Below are 24,622 nucleotides of genomic sequence, written 5' to 3' on the forward strand. Positions count from 1 at the left end.
CTACCTCACTCTTTCTCTCGGTTGGACGCTTCCCCCTCCCACCCCGCTCGCCTCTTTCCGCTTTACGACTTCTCTTTGCGGCCGAGCGGGGAAACCAGGAGGAGGAGAAGCAGCGGAGTTTGAGGGGAAAGGTCCCGCGACCTCTCGGCCCCTCAGAGGTGTTTGTCCTTCTCTCGAAAGAGGATGTGGGCCCCGCTGCCTCCTCTGGGCCCGGCCTCCTCGGAGCCCGCCCTTGCTTGGCCTGCCTGAGGCCTGCCAGCGCGCCAAGGGAGGACCGGGGAGGCCGCCGACCAGCATGAGTGCGGGCTCCGAGTGGGAAAACCCCCGGAAAAGGCCCCGCTTGGACCCCTTCGTGGCCTCCCCCGCAGACTCCGAGCAGGGACAGGCCCCTTCCGCCCAGAGGAGAGTCACCCCTCAGCCGCCGCAGCCTCCTCCTCTTCTTTCTCCTCTCGACAGGGAGGAATTGCTCAGCAGCAGCAGCCAAGGCAACGCCACAGTCACGGTGGGGAACAAAGGTTGGTGACCGGCCTTGAGGGCCTTCTTGAAGGGCCAACAGACAGTGTCTCCGACTCGTTTAGCCCCAGTCCCCTGTTGGAGTCCCTCTTCCCGCTCCCTACTTGACAGTATGGTGAATCAGTGCCAGGACAGTATGGTGAATTATTATGATAATGATGTTTATAATCATCATAATAATAAACTTTGTGTTGTCAAAGGCTTTCATGGCCGGAATCACTGGGTTGCTGTGAGTTTTCCGGCTGTATGGCCATGTTCCAAAATCATTCTTTCCTGACGTTTTGCCCACATCTGTGACAGGCATCCTCAGAATTAATGAGGTCTATTGGAAACTAGGCAAGTTGGGTTTACATATCTGTGGAATGTTCAAGGTGGGAGAAAGAACTCTTTGTTGGAGCCAGGTGTGATTAGCATTAAATAGCCTTTCAGATTCAAGGTCTGGCTGCTTACTACAGGGGATCCTTTGTTGGGAGGTGTTAGCTGGCCCTGATTGTTTCCTGTCTGGAACCCCCCCCCCCCTTTTTTTTAGTGTTGTTCTTTATTTACTGTCCTGATGCCTTTGCATTGCTTTGGTTAGACCTCTCCTGGAATACTGTGTCCAATTCTGGGCACCACAGTTCAAAAGAGATATTGACAAGCTTGAAGGTATCCAGTGGAGGGCAACTAAAATGATCAAAGGTCTGGAGGACATGCTATAAGAGAACATAACCTATTAGAAAATATTATCATAACCTGTTAGAATTATGATACCAATATGGTTAGATATTGGTGCAGAGTAGCAAAAATACAGAAGTCTAGGGGTTTATATGAGCAGAGATGAGAAAACAAAATATAGCCAGCCTCCCTTTCTCTTTAAAGAGTCATGCGCATAAAATAAACATCAGAGACACCAAAAGTAAAATAGTAAAAATATGTTTACTCACAATCTTATATGATATTGGTCATACAGGTAAAACATCTTAGTTCCAAGTTCTTGAATATAGTTCAAGATACAAAATATAGTAGGCCAGGATCATGCAGGGCCTATCTCCATCAGGATACTACATATCTCTTAGCAAAAGGTAACAGCAGACCACATGGCAGGATCAAGAGAGAGAACAAAAGAAAGTCTCCCCTTTTATACCCCAAATTCTAAACGTATATGTAACTTCCTGTATGTCTCCAGGAAGTATACTCCCATTTCACATGCAGAACCCCTAAAATGGTGCCAGCAACTTTGGAATGCAGCTTTGGCTCAGGTTACTAAGCAACAAACAAAAACTAACTACATAAACCATCCCATATTGAAAATGCATGCATGATTGCTAGATAACCCAACTCATGCCCTATGAGGAACATCTTAAAGAGTTGGGTATGTTTAGCCTGCAGAAGAGAAGTTTGAGAAGAGATATGATAGCCATGTATAAATATGGGAAATGCTGTCATAAGGAAGAGGGAGCAGGCTTGTTTTCTGCTGCACTGTAGACAAGGACTCAATGGAGCAATGGGTTCAAATTACAGGAGAGGAGGTTCCACTTGAACATTAGGAAGAATTTCCTGACTATAAGAGCTATTCAGCAGTGGCACTCTCTGTTTAGGAGTATGGTGGAAGCTCCTTCCTTGGAAGCTTTTAAACAGGCTGGATGGCCATGTCTCAGGGGTACTTTGGTTGTGTTTTCCTGCATGGCAGAGATTGGACTGGATGGTCCACGTGGTCTCTTCCAACTCTATTATTCTTTTCAGTTCAGTTGTCCTCTTGATTTCCAACCTCAAATTGTATAAGGGCATGATTATATTTGAAAGAATGTCACAAGGAAGAGGGAGCAGGCTTGTTTTCTGCTGCGCTGGAGACTAGGACTCAATGGAGCAATGGGTTCAAATTCTAGGAAAGGAGATTCCACCTGAACATGAAGAACTTCCTGACCCTATGAGATGTTCGACAGTGGAACTCACTGCCTCGAGTGTAGTGAAAGTGCCTTCCTTTTAGGCTTTTAAACAGAGGCTGGATGACCATCTGTCAGGGGTACTTTAATTGTGCTTTTCCTGCAAGGCAGGGGGTTGAACTAGATGGCCCATGTGATCTCTTCCTACTCTGTTAGTCTATGATTCTATGATTCACGAGACTTACATAGCTCATCCAAAAGTAATAGGTCAATATTTTGCATGGCTGCCCCTTGTGTTTCTTAATATCACTTCATATGTACAAATCTTACAAAATAGAGCAAAGCTTCTTCCTTTTAAGCTTTTAAACAGGCTGGATGGACATCTGTTGAAGGTACTTTGTGCTTTTCCTACATGGCACTTGATGACCCTTGGGGTCTCTTCCAATCCTATGATTCTATGCTTTTATGTTCAACTTAACATAGCTGTGTTCATGGCAGAGTACAATAAATAAATCTAGAATTGGTCTGTAAAAGTAAAAACTCCAATATGACAGATAATTTTTTTAAAGTATTATTATTATTATTATTATTATTATTATTATTATTATTATTATTATTATTATGTTTATATCCTGCTCTCCCTCTCTATGAAAGCCATAATGGCTTACGGTGAAACCAAACAAAATACAATTTAAAACCTAAAAAATACAAACTTTAAAATAGAATTAAATATTAATGATATTAAAAAGTAAACAGTTAAATTTTTTAAAAATTGATTAGTTAGTGACTTGACTGTACACAGATTTATACTTTTATAGAAACTGGAGTGTATTCCTTCTTATTTAAATTGTGATGACTCTCTGAGATGGTGACTCCATGTAGTGTGAAATGATGAAATAGTGTCAGATATCATACAAGGGCAGCATTGTGACCCATACTATATCTATATATATAAAAGAGTGATGGCATCACGGCAATTCACAAAACAACAAAAGTACAGGCCCCCCAACCTCAAAATTTGACAACACAACCCATCATCCATGCCTCAAGGTTGATACAACAAAAAGAAAAGAAAAATCAAGTCCTAATTAGAGGGAGAGCAATAATTTTTTTTATCCAATTGCTGCCAGTTTAGAGGGCTAATCTCTGCCCACTTGGTTGCCTAGCAACCAAGGGACAGCCAGGTTTCAGTTAGGGGACAGGCAGATTTAGGCCTCACTTAGACTTCTTCCACAGATTATCTAATTTGCACTGGATTATATGGCAGTGTAGACTCAAGGCCCTTCAACACAGCTATATAACCCATTTATAATCTTATATTATCTGCTTTGCACTGGATTATCTTGACTTCACACTACCATATAATCCACTTCAGTGTGCATTTTATACAGCTGTGAAGACGGAGCCTCATATAATCCAGTTCTGAGCAGATAATATAAGATTAGAAATTACTGTATATTTCTAATTTCTAAACAGTAGAGTCTCACTTATCCAACATAAACAGGCCGGCAGGATAAGTGAATATGTTGGATAATAAGAAGGGATTCAGGAAAAGCCAATTAAACATCAAATTAGGTAATCGTTATACAAATTAAGCACCAAAACATCATATTATACAACAAATTTGACAGAAAAAGTAGTTCCATGCACAGTAATGCTATGTAGTATTTACAGTAGAGTCTCACTTATCCAACACTCGCTTATCCAACGTTCTGGATTATCCAACGCATTTTTGTAGTCAATGGTTTCAATATATCGTGATATTTTGGTGCTAAATTCATAAATACAGTAATTACTATATAGCATTACTGTGTACTGAACTACTTTTTCTGACAAATTTGTTGTCTAACATGATGTTTTGGTGCTTAATTTGTAAAATCATAACTTAAGTTGATGTTTAATAGGGTTATCCTTAATTCCTCATTATCCAACATATTCGCTTATCCAACGTTCTGCCGGCCCGTTTATGTTGGATAAGTGAGACTCTACTGTACTGTATTTACAAATTTACCACTAAAATATCACAATGAATTTAAAACACTGACTACAAAAACATTGATTATGAAAAGGCAGACTGTGTTGGATAATCCAGAACATTGTATAAGCGAATGTTGGATAAGTGAGATTCTTCTTTAATATGAAATAATTACTGGGATAGAATAATGCAGAACAATATAATCTCTAAAACCAGGATAGTAAATAAACAGGGGAATTCCAGACAGGAAACAATCAGGGCCAGCTAACACCTCCCAACAAAGTATTCCAATCATCAAAGTCTGGCAAATCCTGTTTTCTCAGGGCCACAGACAGTAGAAGCACATAAAATATCGCAAACAACATCACTCTGAAAACAAGGGAATTCCAGACAGGAAACAATCAGGGCCAGCTAACACCTCCCAACAAAGTATTCCCATCATCAAAGTCTGGAAAATCCTCTGTTTTCTCAGGGTCACAGACAGTAGAAGCACATAAAATATCGCAAACAACACCACTCTGAAAACAAGGGAATTCCAGACAGGAAACAATCAGGGCCAGCTAACACCTCCCAACAAAAAATTCACTCAGGGAGGAAACCGCCAGGCTTTAAAGCTGCAAGGCCATTACATCCTAATCATTTTTCCTAATTGCAGCATTCATACTTGCCTCCAACAAACAAAAAAAAACCAATCAGAAATATTGTATATTCACAACCTTTAGGAAATAATATCCCCTGATGGCGCAGCGTGTTAAAGCGCTGAGCTGCTGAACTTCTGGACCGAAAGGCCACAGGTTTGAATTGGGGGAGCGGAGAGAGCCTCCACTGTTAGCCCCAGCTTCTGCCAACCCAGAAGTTCAAAAACATGCAAATGTGAGTGCATCAATAGGTACTGCTCCGGTGGGAAGGTAACGCCGCTCCATGCAGTCATCACACATGACCTTGGAGGAGTCTACGGACAACGCCGGCTCTTCGGCTTAGAAATGGAGATGAGCACCAACCTCCAGAGTAAGACACGACTGGACTTAATGTCTGGGGAAAACCTTTACCCTTGACCTTAACTACCACCAATTCCTCAATACTTTATTTCCCATACCACCATACTTTGCCACAGCAACGCGTGGCCGGGCACAGCTAGTCTGATAATATTTACTTGTTGACCAGTTGACAACATTTGACCTGCTATTTGATATCACAGCTTTATATATTTTCATTCTGTATTTGATATCAGTTTTTTTCAGGTAGACAGTGTATCTGAATTTTGTTGTCGAAGATAATATTGGGATACTGACCATATCATAACATAATGTATTGTGACAGGAAGACTAAAATGCTTTAAGGAAAGGTGATATACTTTGTTTGATGGAATAAACATCTGGTTAGACTGCTGATCTGCAAGCTCCCATGTTCGAATCCCACCCAGGGAGAGCGCGGATGAGCTTCCTCTATCAGCTCCAGCTCCATGCGGGGACATGAGAGAAGCCTCCCACAAGGATGGTAAAAACATCAAAACATCCGGGCGTCCCCTGGGCAACATCCTTGCAGACGGCCAATTCTCTCACTCCAGAAGCGACTTGCAGTTTCTCAAGTCGCTCCTGACACGAAAAAAAAAGATGGAATAATGTTGCTGAAAGAGTTGCAGTAATGATCTAATACAGAAGAAAGTTAGTAAGTTCCACAATATTTAAAATGAAAAATACCAATTCATAATTTAAGAATGGGTAGGTAAGCCTTACTGTGTGTTGGACTGTGTGTTGGACTAATGCATTTGTTAGGGTTCACTTCTTTAGATACATGACATGTATTGAATGTTTCAGGAGTGTATATGCATATTTGAATTTAGGTATGTTAGTCTGTATTACACATGCTAGTATTAGTGCCATTCTATTCTGCTTTGGCCAGATGCCACCTTGAAGAATTTGTCCAGTTCAGGCACCACAGTTAAAGAAGAATACAGTATTGACAAACTGGGAGAGGTCAAAGATCTGGAAGTCAAGCCCAATGAGGAGTGGCTTAGGAAGCTGGATATGTCTAGCCTGGCAAAGAGCTGGTTAAAAGGTGACATGATAGCCATGTTCAAATATTTGAAAGGATTATTGGAGGAAGCTTGTTTTCTACTGCTCCAAAGACTAGGACATGAAGCAAGGGAATTAAACAGCAGGAAAAGAAATTCCACCTAAACATTACAAGGAGCTTCCAGATGGCTAGACTGGTTTGGCAGTGAAATGCGCTGCTGTGTAAGAGTCATATACTTTTCTGGAGTGTTTTAAACATAGGCTGTACAACTATCTGTCAGGAGTGCTTTGATTGTGTATTATTTCATGGCAGAATGAGGCTAGACTGGATAGTCCTTGTGGTCTCTTCCAACTCTATGACTCTGTAAAAACTGTATGTTCAGAGATAAACGTCACTAGGGCTTATTCTTGAATGAGCATGCTATTCCAGGCATACGTTTAGCTGTGGAATATTTTTACATGTAATATTCAAAATTAGGAGACATAAAATGTAGTGAATTAATCATTGATTGGCAGAGCATTGAACTAGATGTTGCTTGGAATCGATTTCAGTTCTGTATGTACATGCAACTGTAGCCTGAAACATTTTGTTCCTGAAAAAATGTTTTATACTCCTTGTTTGCTTAGTTTAGAATTTTCCTATTGTAACAAAATGTATTGTGCTACATTTTCTAGTTTACAAACAAAGGAGGATTACCTCTTGGATGGAAAATAAAGGACCCAGAGTGGCGGAGTCAAAAAGGTAAAAACTGAAACAACAAATTGCAAGAAAAAGATTATCATTTCAGTATTGTGTCTAAAACTATTACATATCCCAAGGAAGCTATAACTGACTGAAGTCTCCGTTATTTTGCTTTCTGACTGACCTAACTTAACTTTAATTGCAGGGAATAAATGTAGTTTGGGAATACAGAAAATTCAGATACTCCGGGGAGTTGTAGTTTTACAAAGTTTTTAGCCTTCTCTCTCAAAGAGTGTTCTATCTCAACTACAGCTTCCAGAATCCCATGGCATTGAGCCATGGAAGTTAAAGTGGTGTCAAACTGCAGTGTAGGTCCACCCAAGGTCTTCTGCCAGCATAAACTTTAAGCAAAGAAAATAGCACAAGATTAAAATAGCACGATATTCTTCCTCATTATTAAAGAAATGTGAAGTTACCATTGTGGGAAGAATTTTAAAATTATGCAGTCAGTTCTTCATTTTTGCTGGGATTTGGGGCATAGGATTCCGGTGAAAGTGAAAGACTGCCAACTAAAAATGCTGTTTTGTTTTTGTTTTTTTACTTCTCCAGGATTCTCTAGGTGCTCCATCATGGAACCTAGGAAGCCAAAAAACTGCTTTATACTGAGTCAGACCAATGTTTTCCCTGTAGCCTAGCCTTGTCAGCAGGAATGTAGGATCTGAAAGGGACGTTTGCTGTGGTGGTAGATGTATTTGTACCACCAACAGAGTGAGCTTGTTGCTTGCCTTAAACTCCCCATGCTTTGCTTTCCTGTCAACAAGACTTTTGCTAGATCAGCAAGGACCTAATGAAAGTACTGCAGAAGAAAATAACTTTTTAGATTATTGATTATTAGTGTACACTTCTGCACATTTTCCATTAAGTAATACCAAGCTATGTTAAGTATTAATTGTTTTAATTTGATTTGGATACTGGCTTTTATTTGTGTTTTATGTTTGGTTTTTGCTGCATGTTGTATTATATGTGGCATTAAATTCTGCCATTATGTAAGACCGCTCAGGGTCCCTCTGGAGGAGAAGAGTGGTATATAAATTAAATTAAATTAATAAATACTATAGAGTGACACTAAATTAATTAAATAAATAAATATTTTTCATCTATTGTTTGTACAAAACATATTTTATCGTATTTTACCCAATGTACAGCACTTTATCTAAATCCAGTCAAAGTTCCTTGAAACCAATAGGATTTCTTTTGGTAATTTATTATTTTAGATTAACACTGCAAATTTTCAAAAAAATGAATATTTTCTGTTTCACATAATTCTTAATACAGCACAGTTTCCATAGAATTAAACCCCACTTAGTTTGCCTGTGCTTCTGTCCAGGTAAATAGGATTGTAACTATGGCATAATATGATCTTCAAGAGATGTGGCCTACACATATCTCTTTTGTGAGTATATGTATGTAAAATTGTATGTAAACACATTTCATCCTACAGATTCAGACACTAATGGTTATTATAATCCAGAAAGGAGATTGAAAAAAAACCCCTGGAGATTGTGACCCTGAAGTACATTAAACAGAAATGATTGGATGACAATTACAGAACCTAATTTATAAACTTAAAAGTGAAAATAATGCCAATAAAGCTTGTTGAAAATTTTAAACAGTTTAACTTGTACAAAGATGGATATTATGTTTGTCTATGTATGAAATAAAAATTCATTTAATGTAGCTATTGTTTTATTCTTGCACAGCTTGAAAAATAAAACTAGCGGCACTGAAGCAGATCTCAAAATGGCATTTGTCAAGAAAGACAATGTTTTTGAACATGAGGTGGAAAAAATTGAAGATGTTCTAGAGCAGGGCTGTTCTGGATTGTCTGCAGAAATGCCTCAGACTGGTGCCTTGCATAAATGGGAAGCCAAGGGCACGCGTAGAGATCAGCCCTCAGAAGCAGAGCACATGACAATCACTCATGCTGGAGACCAGTTGACAAATGCAAACATAAATCAGATACACAAAACTGGTGGTCAGACACATCGTGTTTGCAATGAGAATCAGGAGAATTATTCCACTAGGAAGCTTTCATCAGGCAGCCCTGTGAAGACAGCAGATATAAAACAACCTTCAAAAGGGAGCAATACAGAAAAGCAAGCGACTTCACGAAATCCTCAATCCCATAAGAACTGCAACTCTGAGCATGTATCCTGTATAAATGCTGGACCAGATGAGATAGGTGTGGTTCCTGAGAGCCCACTTTCAGATGCAGGTTGTGACGCATGTTCATCTGACTTGTATGTTACTCAGAACAGAAATCAAGGATTCTTGGGAGAGTCTCCTTCTTTTGAGAAGGAGAGTGAGCCTGACTCACCAATGGATGTAGATAATTCTAAAAACAGTTGTCAGGGCTCAGAGGCTGATGAAGAAAGCCCACTTCTTGAGGACCAAGACGATATTGATGTGTCAAAAACACTTAGCAAATCTTCACATATACAAAGGTCAGGTGCTGACTTGGATTCTAGGAAATCAAACTTCGCTCCCCAAAGAGGCGAAGGTGTACTGTTTAGCCTCCACTTGGAAGAAACAGATAATCTGCTCAAACAAGAAGAAACACACACTGAGTCATCTGGGATTTCACCTGTTGTGTCAACAGAATGTAAAGGTGCCAAACACTGTGGGAAGAAGGATTCTAAAATTACGGCCCATTTCATGAGGGTTCCAAGGACAGAAGATAAAAGGTAAAATCATTGTTCTCATTCTCATTTCTTCCATCTCTGTTATTCTATTCCAGCTGTGTTGGAAGCATATTTTGAATTTGTCTGTACGATAAACAATCTTAGGAGCTATGAACAATGGATATTTGATGTAAAAAGATGTGGGATTCAGTGTGGAATTAATCTGAGTGATATAACTCATGGAAGATGCATAGTATAGGTGCTGGAAGGGATGAGACAGTTACTGGGATGAGTGATAAACCAGATGACAACCAGTAATCTGAAATATCAACCTGACAAAATGGAAGTACTGTTACTGAACAGTACACCTGATCAAGGAGTGGTGTTCAATTTATTTTAAATAAATGTGCCTTTCTCTTCATTGATCCGAACTGCAGTTTAAAGGTTCTGATTGACGCAACAGGAGAACCATGTACTTCCATAGTTCCCAGTAGTTTCTGTCAGCTTGGACTTATGCGCCAACTCTAAACTCTCACATTTAGCTTTGTCCTGTAGCCACATGGACACTGACCATTTAAGTGACTTTAGATCATCTTGCAGATGGCCATAAAACACACTCGGACTGATCTGGTTTAATCTGGGGGAAAGCCACTTAATGTGGCTTCACCTCAGGTTAAAATAACTCAAGGTTAAGCCCTGATTGTGCACCAAGATTTGGGCTTTCCACTGAGTTATGGCACTGCAGACACCCACAGCCAGTTCCTGTCTGAAACCGTCACTCCATCCTGCGCTCCCTGGGCTCAGGTTGCCTGAGGGCACAAGATAGCTGTCACCTCCAAATTAAATTATTCAAAATTTTCCACACCCCCTGTCGCTGCCAGATACAGCAGCGACAGGATGACCTACTTCATCGTGGGCAGTCCCTCTTCCTCCTTTGGGCAAAGGAGTCTGGGAGAACTCCCCCTCGCTTCTTCCAGGCTGCTTTGCCAGTTGCATGTCATGAAAGGAAGAAGATGGACCACTGGGCATGAGATAGGTTGCCGCTGTGGCTGGCAGTGACAGGGAGGAGAAGGGGTGGCAGTTAGGACTCTACCTAGTGGCACCAAACTGGGTTTCTCATGACTGGACAATAGTAGCCCTCTCCCCGCCAAGGCGGCTCAGTGTACTTGGGCTGCAAAGCAGTCTGGAACTGGCATTTCGGACATCGGTTCTGGACCACTTTATTAGGCTGTGTAGAACCACCCCTAGGTCAGGCTAATGTGAAACATTTTCCATAGAATGCCATTGAGGATTGTTCCGAAATTTTCAAATGACTAGGCTATTTACTGGGACTAGTTGTAGGAGTTATATTGCAACAGATCTTACATTACTCTGCTGACTGCTGGTTCGGTTTGGTGCACAATTCATATTGCTGAATTCACTGTTAGAAGCTTTAAGTGACTTTAGACTGAAATGTCCAAAGGATTGTGTTTTGTGTGAGCCTCACTAACTTCTGTGTTCATCATTCGAGATTCTTCTTTGAGTCTAGTAAAAGGTAGGTAAAAGTCTAGTGGGGGCCCTTTCTTTGAGTCTACTGCCTTTTAAAAGTTGGGCAAATGATGAGCACTTTTTCCATTATAGTAATCTGTGTCAGCACTCCTCAGATGGTTATGTGCTTCCAATCCTGTTTTATTTTTGGTATTAGCAAAGGCCTTTTTTCTTTGTCCATCCCTGCCTGGACATTAGCTCATTGGTTTTCTTGCTGTTTTTGTGTTTGGTTTAACGGTATGAAATTGTTAGTCTGTGGTGTGGGCTTTCTGCTGAAGAGCAATGTAGACTTATTTTAATAACAGATTTTCTGAAGTCTTTCTGTAATCCATTATGTAATGATGGGAGCTCATTTTAACGTTGGTTTGGGCACCATTTTCAAACGAACATTTAGAACCTTAAGCATATAATGTCTCCTTGCAAACGACTCCACACTAATTTGTTTAGAACATCAAACAAATGACTGTTTGAATTTATGAAGTCATAATCACTGACAAAACACCAGAAAATGAACAAGCTTTCATATTATCTGATATCACCTCAAATATGGTACTGTTTAAGAAAGAAAATTTCTCCATGTTCCTATGAATTTCTGTGCCATGTAATTTTGAATATGATTAACTGATTGATCTCCTGCCAACCTAGCAGTTTGAAAACATGCAAATGTGAGTAGATCAATAGGTAACAGGTGGAAAGGTAACGGCGCTCCATGCAGTTATGCTGGCCACATGACCTTGTAGGTGTCTATGGACAACGCCGGCTCTTCAGCTTAGAAATGGAGATGAGCACCAACCCCCAGCGTCTGTCACGGCTGGACTTAACGTTAGGGGAAAACCTTTAACTGATGGATACATTGCTGTGCCCTGCATATTATACAACCTTAAGTAAACATGCATAGGAGCTAAGTGCAAGTAGCTCTTCAATTAAACAGTTAAAATCACTAGGTTTGTTTATATGTCATTGAAATGTACTGTTAATTAGGGAGGTTGTTAAAAAGAGTGATAGATAAAAATTGTGTGCTCTTGCCCCTTGAAATCTCTGTCCAACCAGAGACATGCATTTAGTATACCAATTTTGTTTTGTTTTAATGACAGGAATGAACAGTGTGAGTTAAAGTCCAGTCGACCGGGAAAGAAGATTCCCAAGTATACTCTTCCTCCATTTCCAACTAATAAAAAGTGGTTTGGGACACCCATTGAAGAGATGAGAAGAATGCCAATGTGTGGAACACGGCTTCCTCATTTGAGGCCCTCTGCCAATCATACAGTGACAATTCGAGTATGCAAGTTGCTTGACCAATTAAGCATATCTTTGTAAACTGGGGCTGGAAAGATATTCTCATTATTTCAGCCTAATATTTCAGCAGTTTCAGAGAGCATTAGATTACCACAGTTTCAGGAGGGAAAGTTCTAAGAAATCAGAAGAGTAAAAACTGGGGAAATACAAATTGGCCTAAGATACAGTTGGATCCAATGTTTTTGTTAAAAGTCTCTTCAGGAGAGAATTACATGGAATACAAAAGGTGGGCATGTCATATTTCCTCAGCCCTGATTTTCCCACTGCAAATCAACCATCTATCTCGCTCACAAAGGGCCTCTTTTTGTTTATCACACTCCCCCCCCCCCATTTGTCTGCTCCAGATTTTTTTCTTTATGCAGCTTTTCTGCACATACAATTTCAAGAGTTGTGCCTTTACAAACACCAGTTTTAAACCAGGGTCTCTCTGTGTGTGTGTGCAAATGCTCAAAAGAGCAATCTGGAGCTCAAAAATTGTTTAGAACAGCCTTTTCTTTGGTATAAGCTGTACCCTTTACAAAGAAAAAAGGGTTTGCATTGCAGCCTCTACACATTCATTTGAATGTAACATTTTAACTTCATAAGCCCTTGTTCTAATGAAAAAAGTCAGGATATAAATTAAATAATTATAGTTCACAGTGTTGTCTCCCAGAAATTCATGATTTGTACATTAAAAGAGCTGGTCATTCTCCCTTTAATATATTTCTTTGGACAAACTGTATGTGCTTCAAAAAGAGAAAGGTAGGGAAAATGGAAGAAAGGATTCAAACTATTTTTATTAATTGTTGAACTATTTGTCCTATCATCTGTTAGTGATAACTGCTCACTACACATATTTGTTGCCCGTGGATTTGGTTTTTTTTTTTTTTGCATTGTATGACAGGTTGCTTTCTAAGTGTACAAGTGCTAATCATGATAAAATATATACAACATTAAAAAGCAAAATTAAAGGAACAAATGTAGGCAAATATTTGTGTGACAAAGCGCTATCAGTGGTAACTATGACTCGCTCAAGTCCCAAGGAATGTATTTGAGTTTCCTTTTTTAAATGCTCTGAAGCTTAAAATAGTGCAATCGTGTTTAAATGTCCACTTGCTCTTCTAAGAGGTTTCTGAGCATACAATTGCCCATTTTCCCACAAACTTGCCCAACCATAATTATAAATTCTGTTGCATTGTATCTTAAGATGTTTGTTTTACAGTTACATAAATCTCACAAAATTGCATTGCCCTGGGGTGTTTTAGATTCTTATTTTGACGTGTTTGAAGACTATTGAGTTTACTGATCAGGAATTTTAGATGAGAGATATTTTTATCTTTAATTGCAATTTTGCAAATAATTCTTTACTTATCTTCTCTGTTACAGGTAGATCTTTTGAAGGAAGGAGAAGTGCCTAAACCTTTCCCAACACATTATAAAGATTCATGGGATAATAAACATGTCAAAATGCCTTGTTCAGAACAAAATTTATACCCTATAGAAGATGAGGTAAAACAAATGATTAAATACTTTCCCTATCACTCTCATGTCAGACTCACAAGTCTACCTGTCTTCTAAATATGCCATAAATCTGGATTTACAAATGTTTAATGGCTAGTTAGCTTGTGGTGCGTGTGATATTTTGGCCTATGATATTAAGAGTATGAATTGAGAGGTATGGGTGCATTTCATTTCCCATCCTGTAGCCTAAATCAGTAAGTAAATTTAAGAATGCCAAAATCTATATTGGATTGAAAGCTGTATTTTTAAAAATGGACAATTTAGTATTGAAAGTGCTTACAGTAAGTGATGAGAATGAAATTACCATGAATTACCCTAATTTGCTGTTATGTTGCTTTGCTTACTGAAAGTTGTAACTGTATTTCCCACAGCAATTAAAGTATGGAATTTCAAACTTCCCACTCTTAGGAGGGCAGCAAATGAAAGTATCTGAATCCAAATAATTAACTCTTCATACTAGACATGATTAAAGAAGGACTTGGGGCTTTTGGTAGGATTTGAGGAAGGATTATGGATTGGTATAACTTGACATTTATCCCAGAGGGTCAGAGTTTTGTACCATATTGTACAGTGTAAGTACTCCCAGAGTTTTGTTGATGTTAAAAATGGTGGCTCCCCGGCTGTGGAACACCTTCCCAAGAGATATGCGACAAATTCCAACCTTGCTGGGCTTCAGAAAAGCCCTAAAAACATGGCTGTTGCCCAGGCGTTTAATCAATAAATGGCAAAGATGACATGGACTGAACTACGGACAAAGCATGAGGTTTCTCTAGGATGAACGGATCTGATTTTATGTTTGAAATTTATATATTGTAATTTATATTGTATTTTAATAGTTTTTAACTGTTTATGCATTGTTTGATATTGATTTTATATGGGCATCGAATTGCTGCCATTACTGTAAGCCGCCCTGAATCCCTTTGGGTGAGAAGGGCGGGATATAAATGTGAGAAATAAATAAATAAATAAAAATTTCTGAATCTGGTCAAAGCTCATATAGTTAGTCCAGTATTTTGTTTATAGAAATGACAAGACAGCTGTCTTTGGGAAGCTCATAACTGGCATGAAGATTGTTTATTTTTTCATTTATTTCAAGCAAGAGATATTTAGCTGTAATGCTCTAAACATTGATACTATATTAACTAGTTCTGGCTAATTGCTGTTGATGGATCATCAGATTTTCTACATGCCCTTCCAGACAGGTCCTGTATCCCAGCATCTGATCCCAGGTTTTCTGTTTATCCCAGATTATCTGACAGTGGGGATTCATATAATGCAATTTAAAGCAGAAAACTTGGGATCAGATTCTGGGATATAAGGTCTGTCTGGAAGAGCCCTACACCCGCACTAAATATTTGTCACTGGATTACCTGAAACACCATCTGCTTCCACATGATGGCACACATATTCTTAATCAATAGTCCTGCTTGTATGTCTGTACATAAAAGTGATAATTAGCTAGCACAAGAAACAGGACCTTTTTAAAATGGAAGTTTCATGACAGAGCCAGTGGGCATCTCTCTTTTTTCTTCATTAGCAACAGCACGGTTAAACGTAGGCGGTAAAATATTTAATTATTAGAATATACAGGGGCGTATCTATGGCCGTATCTACATCGACCGTTTAATTCTGGTTCAAATTGATATTGAAAAAAGTGGTTTTGCTGTAAATATGATTACATAGGAAATCCTGGAACCAGTTTGGGTCCCTGAGACCACACAGAGCACTGGTGCACATTAAGGGCTGCCTTTGTTGTTTGTCTGCCGCAGGTTGAAGTTAGCTTTAAACTGCATTAAAAGGTCAGTGTAGATGCTGCTGATGAGACTAAACAGAAAAATCAATTTTATCTTAAATGTAACAATTTGTATCTTTGTCTCTTTAAAGAATGGCGATAGAACTGCTGGGAGCCGATGGGAATTAATCCAGACTTCTTTGCTTAAGAAGTTTACCAGTTCCCGTGATTTGAAGGTAAGCCTATTAAAGACTGCCATTTCATCAGAATTGCATGCTTTTCATTCCATGGTTTTTCAGGGATGCATGGCTGTGTGGTAACACTGAATGCCATTTTACAAGACAACCACATTTATTTCCTTTTTGGAGAGAAAATCTGGGGACTAGATTCATTCTGACTTTCACTACCTCTTTGGAAACAAATTCAGTTTAATGTTTCCTTGAATTGTTTATTAGTGTAACTGCAGTATGTAACAAAATTGTTAGATACAACTCTGAGAAGAGAGTTTGGATTTCCATTCAAACCATGGAAACCCAGTTGATGAATCAAATCACATTTTCTCAGTTTTAGGGGAAGGCAAAGGCAGATCCACCTCCAAACAAATCTTGCCAAGAAAACCTCATTATAGGTTCACCTTAGAGTCGACATAAGTCAGAGGACACATAACAGACTATGTTTTAAAAGGATTAAATACAATTTATAGATTGGAGCCTTGCAGCTCTCTGCAGTAGAAGCAGTGGTTAGCTGATTAATTTTAAGATGTTTTGGAGAGGCTTACCAGCAGTATTGTGTTTTGATTTCACTGGGAACAAGATAAATATGAAAACCAAAATGGATGATAATTATTTTATTTATTTATTTACAGCATTTTTACCCCGCCTTTCTCACCTGAGGAGACTCAAGGCAGCTTACAATAAATAGGCAAAATTCAGTGCCCATAAACAGTATCCTAAAACAACAGTCCATATACAAACGAATAACATTACAGAGTAAAAACACATTATACAAAATTTTAAACATATAAGTTAAATCCATTTGTCCAAAATCCTCATACGTAAATCTTAGTCCAGACCATGTGAAATCGATGTTCTCATTCATTAAATGCTTGTGCGCACAACCATGTCTTTAAGGCTTTTCTGAAATCCAAGAGCGTTGGAATCTGTCGAGTTGCTGGGGAGGGTGTTCCACAACCAAGGAGCCACCACTGAGAAGGCCCTGTCCCTCGTTCCCACCAGCCGCGCCTGTGAGGCTGGTGGGACCGAGAGCAGGGCCTCCCCAGATGATCTAAGAGTTCTAGAAGGCTCATAGGAGGAGATACGTTCGGACAGGTAAGATGGCCCAGAACCGTTTAGGGCTTTGTAGGTCAAGAGAGGAGGAGACTCCGAAGCTGCGTTTCGAGTGTCTGCTTTTGGTCAGCAATAGGGAGGCTCCGCGCTTGCTGATGATGAGAAGCCGAGCCCTGGGCTCTTCCTCCCCCTCTTTGCTACAGGGGGCTTCCGCACTCACCAGTTCATGCGAGAGGGGTAGTGGCAGCGGAGACCCCTTGCTGAAACGTTCTCCAAAGTCACCATGGCTCCGGCGGTGGGAGCCCCACGCTGGCTGCCGCTGCTGCTCTTAGCTTCCTCCTTCGCCCCTTCGGCGGCCCTCCTCGGAGCGGCCCAGGAACAGTTCTCAGCAGAGGAGGAGTCAGGAGTTGGGGCTCTCCCTCCTTTTGAGCCCGAGACCCAATTCCTGGCTCTTCCTCTGCCGAGAACTGTCCTTGGGCCGCTCCAAGGAGGGCCGCCGAAGGGGCAAAGGAGGAGGCCATGAGCAGCAGCAGCCAGAGCGGGGCTCCCACCGCCAGAGACATGGCAATTTTGGAGAACTGTTCAGTGAGGAGTCTCCGCTGCCGCCGCCCCTCTCATGTGAACTGGTGAGTGCGGAAGCCCCCTGTAGCAAAGAGGAGGAGGAGAAGCCCAGGGCTTGGTTTCTCATCGTCAGCAAGCACAGAGCTTCCCTATTGCTGACCAAAAGCAGACACTCACAAGCGGCGGCGGCATTGTTTCTCGCACTCTGCCAGAGTTTAGTTGGGAAAGGAGGTGGAGGAGGGAGCGCCTTCGTCAGCAGCAGCGCTCCCTCCTCCTACGTCTTACTTTTGGGGGAGGTCTTATATTTGGCAATCCCCCAAACTTCTACTAGGTCTTATTTTGTGGGGATGTCCTATTTTCAGGGAAATACGATATGTTATTCCTGTTATTAAAGTCATTGTGAATAATTGTACTTTACTTTGTCTATTTTGTATGATGTATGTGCTTTATCCTTTTTTGGTGTGTTTACCTGGGCTTAGCCCCATGTTAGCCACCCCGAGTCCCTTTGGGGAGATGGAAGCAGGGTATAAAAATAAAGTTATTATTGTCGATGTTGTTGTTGTTATCATCATCATCATCATCTGCTAGGATTGCACTAAATATAGTAAATCCTGCCTAACAGCAGAAAATGATGGAGGCTTATTGCGTCATTATCAGATGCCTATTAAATGTGTATGTTTATGAATTAAATTATTTCAAAAAATCTGTTAATATCTGATCTCTTAGGGCAGGATAGTTTTTGATATTGACTTTCTAGATTCTATGATTCTATGATATAGTCCAGTGGTATATATATTTGTGAAGGCTACTTCACAAATATATATACCACTGGACTATATCATAGAATCATAGAATCTATGATTCTATGATTCTATGATTCTATGATATAGTCCAGTGGTATATATATTTGTGAAGTAGCCTTGTAACAGTAGAGGGTGCTGTTTCCTCAGAAACCAAATCCTTCAATTGCTCAGATTTTTGCCATTTTTATTTTGATAGGACGCTATTCTCAGATACAATGTCGCATATGCCAAGAAATGGGACTTCACAGCCCTCACTGACTTCTGTGACAAGGTAACAAATACTTAATTTGATTTTGGAAAATGCAATAGATAATTCAGTTCTTTCTTTGTTTTGTCCTGTCAACATTCCAGATTTCTTTTCCATGAGTTATAATCTATTTTATTTAAGATACTTTTAACCTGCAGTTAGCTTCGTGCACTTAGTGCAGCTTTCACACACACAAAAAAAATAGACGGAAGAAACTTTTTTGACTGGTTTAGCCATGATTTTAAAATCATCAGGAATTAGCAAATGTGTTAGTGCACACTGTTGAATTATCCCTGCATGGTTCCTCTTGTGGAACAAACTAGGAAGCCTTTGTATGCCATTTGTTTACTGTTACATCTAAAGAAGAATCTCTGACTTGTGCTATCATAACAGAATTATATGAAGGGACTTATTCTTGTCTAACAATTCTGGTTTGGTAAGAAAGAAAGCAACAACAGGAACAACACAAGGATCACAGAAAAAAATAATAGGGAAAGATTCAAAAGAATAGAAAGAAGTGTGAGGAGGATGTGAAGATCATTGCTGGTTTATTCAAATATTAAAATATTTCTTTGATGCTTAGAAATCTAGAGCGTGCCCTGGAGTTATTAGATCTAATTTCGTCTTGGGAGCTAAGCAAGGTCAGGCCAGGTTAATACTTGAAAGGGAGAGCAACAGGTAGAATTTGGTGCTTCAAGCTCTATTTTAGAGAAAGTCAATAGCACACCATGTCTGAATATTTCTTGTCTTAAAAAGTCTTGCAAAATAAGTCAGACAGGGCACTTGAAGATTATTGCCTTACATGACATTGGAAGCTAAAATTTCTCACTAGTATAAATTGGAGCATTACCAAAGTGTTCTTAAAGTGTTGTATTATTTTAACTATGACATCACTTGATGTTGCATGCCCATTTTTTGGGCATGCAGGCGTGCATACATTATCCCTCCCCAGTGAGTGATTATCAGACTACTTTTTAACATTTCTGCTGTTGCCTCTTGAAAAACAATGTTGACTCTGCAAACATTTTTAGATAGCAAATACCTAATGCTTAGAAGTCAGCTGTAGGGTTAAGTAATGCAAAAGCTTTGAAGTATTCTGTTAATTACAAAGGCAGCTGTTTGAAAAGCTTTGTGGTTCCAGAGGGTGCCAGCTATTGAATGGAAGTAGAGATTCCTTGGGGGCTAAATTGAGATGATTGCCGATTAACCTGAGAACACCAGCTGGAGTGAGATGCGGAGTTTGATCACAGGGATACTTCGAGCTCCAGCAATAACTGATGCTATGACTTGTTTGTCTTCTGCTCTTATATGCCAAGATGTTTATGTGGAATTAGCTTCCTTTTACTCAGAAGTTCAGGACTAACAGGAAAGGGGAGAAAGGAGAACATCTAAGGACTGCTATCTATTATTTTTTCTTTCAGAAGTAGCAAGTGTATAGTTGATGACAGAGGATGAAACAGAAAAAGGAGTCTAGAAATATGTATGACTAATCACCCTGAAAAAAAATCTAGGCTCCACAAAAGTTTTTGAAAACCTAGTTTTCTTTGTCTTTTTAAAGAGGAGAGCAAGGCTTCATGATTGGAGAAGCGTATTGGTGTTGTTGCACCCCTAGGCTACATAGGCATCTCAAAACCACACTAGAGCCCCAGAATTTAAGCAAGCAAGCAAGCTGGTTATTGAAGATTATATGCAAACAATAGCAAAATCAACGTTCAGAGTTAATAAAATGGGTTTAAATCCACAAGAGCAAAGTACTAAAAAATCTTGAAACAAGAGTCTATAAAAGTCACTCAAAGAACATAGGGGGTTAGTGCTCATCTCCATTTCTAAGCCGAAGAGCCGGCATTGTCCGTAGACACCTCCAAGGTCATGTGGCTAGCATGATGACTGCATGGAGCACCGTTACCTTCCCACCAGAGCAGTACCTATTGATCTACTCACATTGTGTCAGGATCCAGGCTGCAGAGCACCAATAACCATGCGCAGAGACCAGAATCTATCTAATATCTTTATTAAAGAATTATATAAAGTCAATAAAAACAAGTGAAGAATAAAGTTCAGAAGCAGACCTTTCAGGAAAGGCCAATTATAGTCCAGGAAAATAATGTCCAATATAAGATATTAGAGTCCAAAGTTATAATCCAATAACCGAAACACACACTTTGCCAAGCAATAGTGTGGGGAGAAGATAAGGTCCTTTAGTCCATTGAAACTTGACAACTAGGCTGGAAAACAAACTTGATACTTGGCTAGAACAAGACTTGAAACGAGGCAACAAGAAGCAAAAACAAGGTCCGTAGCAAACGCGAAACAAGGCAGGCTTGAGCTTGATCCGGGAAACAAGGAACTGGAGTCCACACACGATCTCACTCCTCAAGCTGACGAATTGACTCCGCAAGGTTCCCCTTGCGGCGAAACTCCTATATAGGGTCTCGTTTTCCCGCCAGAAGAACACTTTCCCTGGAGAACGAGAAGCGAAACCCAACTCTGTCCAGATGTATGACTCCTTAGAATTTCCCAAGGGAAGCAGACCTAATCAGCTAGTTGTTTGGCTGCAATTCTGAGGCTCCGGCGATTAGCCTCCCTGGCCCCTCTATCTCTATTATAATTGTCTTTTCGGGAAAACGGGGGAGAATTCTGCCCAAGGCTTGTTTGGCTGACTTCTTGAGGACAAATATCCTCCAGGTGCAGAGGCTCCGATTCTGACTGAACTGGTGCAAATCCCATGTTTTCCTCCTTGTCTGCCACAATAGTACTAGGAACGGGACTACAAGGCCCATGAGACATCACACATTGGCATGTTTTCGAACTGCTAGGTTGGCAGAAGCTGGAGCTAACAGCGGCCACTCACGCCGCTCCTGGGGTTTGAACCTGGGACCTTTCAGTTTGCAAGTTCAGCAGCTCAGTGCTTTAACACACTTTTCCACCAGGGCTCCAAAAATGTGTGTTAGCCATTGTAAAACAGCAGAGAAAGTAAGCCAGCAGTTGTGGAAGTTTAAATTGTATGAACCATAATCAGCAAAATAAAAATAAACAGTATAGCATCAGAAAGGCCTTTTTAAAGTTATAGTGATTACCTTTATTTCCCAAATGAACACACAAAAATAAAGTTGTCAAGTCAGCCGAAAGGTCTTAACAAGCAAGTATGTTGTGCATTGTCAGCAGGTGTGTGTAGCACGCATTGTTGGGAAGTCCAGCATGCACAGTTTGATGCCATAAATAGGTGACATATGAAATGTAATTTGTTTATGATTGTATGAGAAGCAGTTAATAAGCATCTGAAAGGCCTTAACTCTTAAAAGTGTCTATTGAAAAGACATTAGAATCAATCATAATAATAATAAACTTTACTACCCTGTTTCCCCGAAAATAAGACAGCCCCCAAAAATAAGACCTAGTAGAGGTTTTGCTGAATTGCTAAATATAAGGCCTCCCCTGAAAGTAAGACCTAGCAAAGTTTTTGTTTGGAAGCATGCCCAGCACCCGCCAAACAAAACACCAGAGCATGCAGGATTGGTAAATGTACATACCAGTTGTATATGGAAATAATGGTAGTAACAAGAAATTCTTGACAGAAGTCAGTTTGTCCGGTTTAGTTATGTTGGTTTGTGATGACAACTACTGTACAGTATAGAATAAATGTTCATTTTTTTTTGTTCAACAATAAATGTGAATTATTCTTCATGGAAAAATAAGACATCCCCTGAAAATAAGACCTAGAGCATCTTTGGGAGTAAAAAATAATATAAGACACTGTCTTATTTTCGGGGAAACACGGTAGTAGACTGCCCTATCTCCCCGAAGGGACTTAGGGCGGTTTCCAACAATATGACAACCATTTAATGCAAAAAGAAAACCATACAAACAGTTTACGTCAGGACAAGGCACATTAGATAATATAAACAATCTAACTGAGATGCAACAAAAGCAAAACATTCCCATCACATGCACCAGCTGTGGCATGTTCCGCTTTTTCACACAAAAACTAGACAACTACATCTGCTCCAAATGCAAACAGATGACTCTGATGGAGCAGAGGATCCAACAGCTCGAGCACCGTATTAAGACCCTTAAGGACATTCAGGCACTCGAGCTCTTCTTGGACACTGCACAACACGCTGCTGTAGATCAGCAGCCTGCATCACACCAACACCACCAAGACCATGATCAGGAACCTTATGGGGAGATCAACTCAAAGGTAGACAACCCTCAGGCTTGGAAGGAGGTCACCCATAGAAGGAGACGCAGGACCAGGCAGCCTCCGCAGAACTCCTCTGCTCAGCTGCATTTACACAACAGATTTGAAATTCTTACATCATTAACATACAATCAGGAAACACATCTTGTGGAGGACCACAGTTTCTTAGATACCACTCAGTGGACCACCCTGGATCAATGCGCAGGGGATAGCCCTGACGGGGACAGTGCATCACCACAGTCACACTTATGTAATCATGCAAATGCTCCATCCCCAATCATAGACCAGGAGCAACAGGAACATCCTTGGGAGAGTAATGGGCTCTCGGATGTATCTCAATGGATTGTCATTGATGAATGCACTGGGGATGTTGAGGAGGAGGACAACACTTTACACCTACATGATTCACTTCAACAGGAACACTCTTCAGGGGACATACACACTGTCTTGCACAAAAGGGATCCTGTCAATCCTCAAAGGAAACAGGTCTTGGTAGTAGGTGACTCCCTCCTTAGAGGAACGGAAGCCATCATTTCCAGACCGGATGGGATGGCTCGAGAAACATGCTGCCTCCCGGGGGCAAAAATACACCACATCACTCAGAGGCTCAGCAGGCTCCTAAAGCCCCATCACCCTCCCCACCTTATGTTGATTCATGTAGGTACCAATGACACCGCTAGGCATACTTTTCAAAAGATCACAAAGGATTTTCGAGCTCTGGGAACAAAGCTAAAACTGTATAATGTACATGTGATCTTTTCATCCCTCCTCCCTGTTGTAGGACACGGCTCTACAAGGGCCGGAAGAATAGTACAGGTCAATAACTGGCTCAGAAAATGGTGTCAAGAGGAGCATTTTGGCTTCCTTGACCATGGTCTACTCTTCCAAGAGGATGGACTACTGGCAAGCGATGGGGTGCATCTCACACAAGTAGGAAAACATCTTTTTGCACACAGACTCACAAACCTCATCAGGCGCACTTTAAACTAGATCCACTGGGGGAGGGGAACAACAGCCTGGCGAACACTATATTACCCACGACCACAGGGAACCGCCAAAAGGCTAAACGGAGGGCTGCACAAACACAGCAAGGACCAAGTACAGAGAGCACAATAATCCCAAATAAACAGTTCGAGGGGAGGTCACAGGGGCTTACATGTCTTTACACTAATGCTCAGAGCATGGGAAATAAGCAAGACGAACTCCAACTCCTAGCACAGCACCACACATACGATGTCATAGGCATCACTGAAACCTGGTGGGATGACTCCCATCACTGGAATTTAACCATTGAGGGCTATAACCTCTTTCACAGAAATAGAACAAAGGGGAGAGGAGGGGGAGTAGCTTTATATGTCAAAAACAGTTACGTTGCAGAAGAAATGCAAGACTGTAATCCGGGAAACCAGCTTGAAAGCATCTGGATAAGAATCAAGGGAACCGGGACTCAAAAAGATCTTGTCGTGGGTGTCTACTACAGACCTCCGAGTCAGGATGAAGGACTTGATGAAGCCTTCTGTCAACAGCTGACCAAACAGGCACAAAGAAGAGATATAGTAGTCATGGGCGATTTCAATTATCCCGATATCTGCTGGAAAACAAACTCAGCCAAGAGTACAAAGTCCAACAAATTCCTCACTTGCCTTGCAGATAATTTTATGGTCCAGAAGGTAGAAGAGGCAACAAGGGGATCAGCAACTCTTGATCTAATCTTAACAAATGTGGAAGACCTGATCAATACAGT

General features: G+C 40.5%; 1 protein-coding gene across 1 annotated transcript in view; it reads left to right on the plus strand.

Annotated features, from left to right (window-relative positions):
• The first annotated feature begins 87 nt into the window (after positions 1-87).
• Positions 88-24,622, plus strand: part of parg (poly(ADP-ribose) glycohydrolase) — a 94,798-nt gene continuing 70,263 nt past the window's right edge. Inside the window, exons 1-7 of the mRNA XM_008114456.3 lie at positions 88-515; positions 7,041-7,107; positions 8,808-9,791; positions 12,350-12,533; positions 13,917-14,039; positions 15,936-16,019; positions 18,630-18,704. Of these exons, the coding sequence (XP_008112663.2) occupies positions 296-515; positions 7,041-7,107; positions 8,808-9,791; positions 12,350-12,533; positions 13,917-14,039; positions 15,936-16,019; positions 18,630-18,704 (1,737 nt within the window). The 5' untranslated portion in view covers positions 88-295. The remainder of the gene's footprint in view (positions 516-7,040; positions 7,108-8,807; positions 9,792-12,349; positions 12,534-13,916; positions 14,040-15,935; positions 16,020-18,629; positions 18,705-24,622) is intronic.

This window comes from Anolis carolinensis, chromosome 3 (genome assembly GCF_035594765.1).
Source record: "Anolis carolinensis isolate JA03-04 chromosome 3, rAnoCar3.1.pri, whole genome shotgun sequence".
Lineage (NCBI taxonomy): Eukaryota > Metazoa > Chordata > Lepidosauria > Squamata > Dactyloidae > Anolis > Anolis carolinensis.